General features: G+C 56.5%; 1 protein-coding gene across 3 annotated transcripts; it reads right to left on the bottom strand.

The window, feature by feature from the left end:
- Positions 1-806: 806 nt before the first annotated feature.
- Positions 807-5,866, bottom strand: ZNF319 (zinc finger protein 319). 3 transcript variants are annotated; one of them, XM_014947380.1, is made up of 2 exons: positions 5,558-5,866; positions 807-4,099 (listed from the first exon to the last, which is right to left on the bottom strand). In XM_014947380.1, the coding sequence occupies exon 2, from the start codon at positions 3,724-3,726 to the stop codon at positions 2,062-2,064; it is 1,665 nt and encodes a 554-aa protein (XP_014802866.1). In that variant the 5' UTR covers positions 3,727-4,099; positions 5,558-5,866; the 3' UTR covers positions 807-2,061. The 3 variants fall into 3 exon arrangements, with proteins under 3 accessions (XP_014802866.1, XP_014802875.1, XP_014802883.1); XM_014947389.1 differs by having other exon boundaries at positions 5,568-5,866; XM_014947397.1 differs by lacking the exon at positions 5,558-5,866 and adding an exon at positions 4,506-5,164.
- Positions 5,867-5,872: the final 6 nt, after the last annotated feature.

The raw sequence follows: 5,872 nt of genomic DNA, 5'->3' as shown, positions 1-5,872 counted from the left end.
CCCACCGCGCCCAGGGATTGTGTCTGCAAAATCCTTTTGGGGGTGAAGGATGGGGAGGGGGGGGAAATAAAAAAAAAAAAAAAAAAAGAAAAACAGGGAAAAAGAAACACAGACAGAAAAACTCAGTAGGAAGTTCCACATCCTTGAGGCAGCATGAAGTAAGATAACTATCGGTCCCTCTTCCTTGGGCAGCAGAGAGCAAAGTCTGCTTTAACCTCCTTAAAGCTGCACATAAAGAAGACTCAGCCCCAGGGTCACACTGACTGTCCCAGCCCCCCAAAACATCCCGTTCACCCTCACTGTACTGGAACTGGAAATTAAAACCTTTCTCCACATTTAACATGAGCGTCTCCTACCTCCAGCGAAGCAGGCACAGCCCAACTCTCTGCATCTGCCTATACTTGCCATGGGCAATATTTATTAAACTTATCCTAATCACCTGTGCAGCACATGGGAAACTTGCTGGCTGCTTTTCACTAATTACAGATCGTCACAACACTCTACCTCAGCCAGCCAAGACCACAGAAGAGCTGAGGCTGGCAGAGACCTCTGGAGATCATAAAGTCCAACCCCCTGCTCGAGTAGGGTCAGCTACAGCAGGTTGTCCAGGACCACATCCTGTCAGGGCTTGAATATCTCCACGGATGGATATTTAACATCTTAGTATCTCCACAGACAGAGGGGAAGGCTGGTGGGCAACCTAATAACCATGCCTTCAACCTCCAAGGCATCTACCTGGCCTGTAATGGGTCTCTCAGTCATGAGAAACTAGCAAAATCCTGCAGAGGAAAACACCTGAGGCTGCATTGACCTTGCTAGGGGAAATTTATTTTTAAGTGATGTTTACAAGAACTGTGCAAAACCTGAAAAATACATAAGAGGTAAAGAAAGAGTAAAGGGGTAAAACAGGACTCCTGCAAGAGAGGGGAAAAAAAAATACACTCCTCCTTTACCCACTGCTGACCTTCCCCTCCCATGGAGCTGAGCCCACAGGCCAGAAAGGATTCTCCTGGCTTGCTCTGGTTTCCCCGAGCAAATCAGACAGCACAGGCGTGGGTTATGGTCAGTGACGGAAATGTCTCCAAAGTTGCACATTATTAGTAGTGTTTGCCTCACCCTTTAGTGTTTGACCCGCTGGGAAAGCCCTTTTCCTGAGGCCCCTAGGGGTACGCTCATCACCCCAGCAGTGCAAAGAGGGAAGGGGCCTGGGGGGCTGGAGGTGCGTCTGGGCAGGAGAGCCAGGTCCCTCAGGAAGCAGCTTCTAAATGCCAGGAGGGCAGGGAGGCTCTCCTTGCCATGCTCTCCAGTAGCGGCGCAGCACTTGCTGCTGTTCCCCATGGCTGCTGGCAGGGCTGGAGGCGGACAGGCACACTCGGAACCCTTGCAGAGTGTTGACAGCCAGCAACTGCAAAAGCAGCAATGCCAAAGTGCTTTTGGAGCTGTGCGGCCCCATGGCTTTTCCCTTTCTACACTCTGGAAAGAGGGACAGCAAGGGAAGGTTGGGACAGTCAATCAACGCTAACGATCCGAAACGGTCCTCTCAACTAAGCTCGGAGCAAGAAAAGTTGGGAGATCCCAGCACTGGAAACCTGCTACATCCTTGCTGAGCAGCACACCCCTGGAAAAGCAAGGGCTGGCTCTCCTTGGCTGTGGAGACCTCTCCAGGAGAGCTACCCAGCCCTGCCTTCCCACCCCGCCAGGCAGGGCAGGGGAGAGGCCGCACGCCAAGGGCCGGTGCCCGCAGCAGGCAGCTGAGCACTGGAACTGCAGGTACAGCCTGAGCTACAGTCCAGGGGATGCCAAGCAACTATAGGTATCGTTTCCCTCTCCCCACCACCCTCCTTTCCTCTCCACCCCTTCGAGCTTTTCCTGTCGTCCGTCGCCCCTGCGATACAGGTGGTGTATCAACCACAGGGGCCAGAGGAAAGTTTATCTGCCCACCCACCGTACCTCCCCTTTCCCCCAAACTCCCTGGAGAGTCCACAACCGAGAAGAGGGAAGGGGTAGCCGAGGCTCAGGAGCGTCACATGCAAGCTGAAAGCCGCCAAGGGGCAAGGAGGCTCACGGCAAGCAGGCGGCCACCTGGTAGGCACCCTCGGCCGTGTGCTGGACGCTGTGCTCCTGCAGCAGGCCCAAGTCCAGGAACCTCTCCCCGCACCACATGCACTTGTACTGCTGCTCCCGGGCGTGCACGCTGTGGTGCTTGTTGAGGTGCTCACGCTGCTTGAAGGCTTTCTCACAGGAGGGGCACTTGTAGGGCTTCTCACCCGTGTGCACGCGCCGGTGGCGTTGCAGGTCCGAGGCGTACTTGAACCGCTTTTCACAGTCGGGGCACTTGAGGGGCTTCTCACGGGCTGGGTCGCAGCGGTGCTGCACGAACTCAGAGGAGGAGAAGAAACGTCTCTCGCAGAGCGTGCACTTGAGGGGCTTCTCGGCGCAGTGGGCCAGCTGGTGCTTCTGCAGAGCCGAGGCTCGCTTGTAGGACTTGTTGCACACCGCGCACTTGAAGGGCCGCTCCGCGTTCTGCACGCACTTGTGCCGCAGCAGCTCCGAGGACTGGTTGAAGCCCTTCTGGCACACGTTGCACTTGAAGAGGTTTTCTATGCCATGCACGTGCTGGTGGTAGACCAAGTGCGAGGGCTGCACGAAGCCCTTCTCACACAGGTTGCACTTGAAGGGTTCCTCAGCCTTGTGCGTGCGGCGGTGGCGCATGAGCGCATACTGCTGCTTGAAGCTCATCTGGCAGAGGTCACACTTGAAGGGCCGCTCCTCGCTGTGTGTGCGCTCGTGCTGCCGCAGGTCCGAGGGGCGCTTGAAGGCCTTCTGGCACTCGCCACAGCGGAAGGGTCGCTCACCACTGGGCGTGCAGGGGTGCTGCAGCAGCTCGGACGACTCCTTGAAGTGCAGCTCACAGATGTTGCACTTGAAGAGGTGCTCCCCTGAGTGTGCGTACATGTGGCGCACCAGATGGGAGCGGTGCTTGAAGGTCTTCTCGCACACCGTGCACTTGTACGGCCGCTCCGAGCTGTGTGTCCGTTTGTGGTGCACCAGGTGGGATGACTGGCTGAAGCTCTTGTCACACAGCGTGCACTTGTATGGCTTCTCCCCTGTGTGGATGCGCTCGTGCCGGGACAGCTCCGAGAGGTGCTTGAAGGTTTTCTGACAGATGGAGCAGCTGTAGGGCTTCTCCGAGGGGTCAAGAGGCTGGGAATGCTCTGCCTCGGGAGGCTTATAGGTCTTCTCACAGATGGAGCACTTCATGGCGTTGCCATTATGGACATTGTGGTGCTGCGCCAGCGAGGTCAGGAGGGAGAAGCCCATTTTGCAGACACCGCACACAAAGGGCTTCTGCTCCACCTGGATGCACTGGTGTTCGAGGAGGTCAGTGGCCTGGTGGAAGACCTTCAGGCACTGGGTACACTGGAAAGAGCGGTCATGGCCTGGCAAGCACTGGTGTTCATGGGGGTTGGAGAGGTGAGCGAGGTCGTGGCCACACACACCGCATTTGTGGGACGGCTCTCCAGCCTGGACAGGGGCGTGCTGGTGGTGCTGCAGCCCAGGGTCCGGCTGGAGCAGGATGCCGTAGACGGTGCAGCCCAAGGGGTTGTCAGCAGTGCTGGGTGGGATGGAGTGCTCTGGAAGGGCAGCTGCCCCAGCGTGGTGCTGCTGTGGCGGCGGTGGCTGCTGCTGCGGTTGCTGCTGTGGCTGCTGCCAGCTTTCTGACATGCTTGGGGAAAAAACACGGGGTTTTAGTAGTGACAGCTTCAGCTTCTCGGTTGAAAGGGTTCGAGTAAAAACAAAAACTGAAAGTATTCAAGATCTCGATTCCTCCTAGCTGATCCCCTGAAGTCGAGGACAGAAAATCCAGCCCACAGCCAGAAGTTTGGGAAACAAAAGGGCAACTGAGACTCCACGACCTCCTCCTTAGATCAGCACAAGTTCTGTGTAGACTGATTTGGTTTGGCTTTTTCTTTTTTGGACAAAAGAACAGGAGGCAGAAGCAAGTGCCTTGAAGACAGAAGGAGTCCCTTCTCCGTGCGGGCTGCGATGTGCTCACATTTGGGAAGGGCGAGAGATGCAGCCCAGGGAGCAGCTCTCTCTGCAATAAAGAAGACTCATGTCAGGTCTTGGAGGAAAAACAAGGCAGCTCTCATCAGCTTCTCCCCACGGCTCACTTTGAAAGCTCTCCTGCATCCCTGCAAAGCAACTGGGAAGCCAGTGGGGGGAAGATAACCAGAACCAGAGTCCCCCTTCCTGCAAAGGGCGCAGGATAAGGCACGCTCTGCCCAGCACACGTTTGAGCGGAGCGCTCTCTCAAGAGGCAGTACAGCTGTCCAGGTCCCAGTCAGCCCAGCCCAGTACGCTGCCAGTTGCTGGATCTCCCAGCCCCACTGGGGACACTGGTTGAGAACACCAGTCCCTCTGCAGGGGCTGAGGTACACCAAATGCTGTTCAATTAAGAAGCTACTGGGTTAGATTTTACAGGTATCAAGGCAAATCCCCACCTGAGCCCATCCCAGCTGAAAAACCCCTGTGAAGCAGTTCTGCTCCTCCTGCAGATTGGATATTGGGTGCGTTTCCCAAGGGATGTATGTAAGAGATTTCCCCCTCTACAGGCAGCACTTGTAGACTAGGAATAGCCAGAGAGTTCAGGGGAAACTTTTCCCTCGATATTATCCCATCGACAGACAAAACACAGAACCCACAGGTATCGCACACAGCACTCTCTGTGAACACAAAAAAAAGTGTTAAAAGCAACGGTTCAGCTGAACCTCCTACCAAACCATGGAATAGAAGTACCCTGGAGCCAAACAACCTGCACCAGAGGTGCTCCCTGGCATTACCATAGAGCATCACAGGGGTTTTGCTCACTGAAAAGTTCCAGTCTTTCTAGATATGTCCAGTAAAACCTGATATCAACTTAGAGAAGCGTAAAAGCTGCCAGTGAGGAGCAGATAGCAGCAGTGCTGACACACCTTGAAAGAGAAGAGTCCAAGCCTTGGTGAGCAGCAGCCGGCGCTCCTGGGCCACCAGCCCCTAACCCTGCAAGAGCACATGTGTTTCCACGTCAACCCGCCTGTCCTCGCTCAGAGTAAGTAAAACTTTGGTCTTCCAGGTTTGTTGTATTTAAAACTAAGTGATAAGTAGCATCAGAGAAACATACTGCCCATCTCTGCCAGCACCCAACTGGACCATGCCTCCGAGTTTGGACAGTGCCAGACCACGCTTCTGCACAGGGGTACACTGCATTACTTTGTCCGCCAGCACAGTTTTGGGCAGAAAAATGTTCAGAGGCCCCACGGCACTCCTGCGGGTAGGCAGGATCTTTTTCTCCTACACAGCTCACCTTGACTGTTGACATGAAGAGAGAGGGCCGGCAGTTATGGTACCTAGCACCCGAGCTGGATGGGACACACCACCTCAGCCCAGCCCAGCCCAGCCGCCACCTTCCCCGCAGGCAACACGAACCACAGCAGGAGTGACCCAACAGCAGCAGCATCCCCCATCATCCGGCCTAATGGGGAGGGGAAGCTTGGGAAGAGTAAGAGATACCAACCTTGGCTTACCGAGGGCTCTGCACTGGTACCCGAGCCGGCTCCGAGCCTAACTCATCCCTCCGTGGGAGGTGGGAAGCGACAACCATTCAAGGAGAGCAGCCGGGAAAGCCGAGGTACTTTCAAACCGGAGCAGCGGCCCGCGGCACGGCCCGCTCCGGCATGGCCGGCCCCGACTCCTGCCCGCCCGGGCTCCCGCTGGCCGGGCCTCCTGCAACCGGGCCCAGGACGCCTCAGGGAGCGGAGCGGCGGGGCCGCGGGGCGCGGGGGCGGCCGGGGAGCTGGGAGACCAGCCACCCCCGCCACAGCCCGCGGGG

This window comes from Calidris pugnax, unplaced genomic scaffold (assembly GCF_001431845.1).
Source record: "Calidris pugnax isolate Ruff unplaced genomic scaffold, ASM143184v1 scaffold30, whole genome shotgun sequence".
NCBI lineage: Eukaryota > Metazoa > Chordata > Aves > Charadriiformes > Scolopacidae > Calidris > Calidris pugnax.
This window is presented reverse-complemented; position numbering and strand designations above follow the sequence as displayed.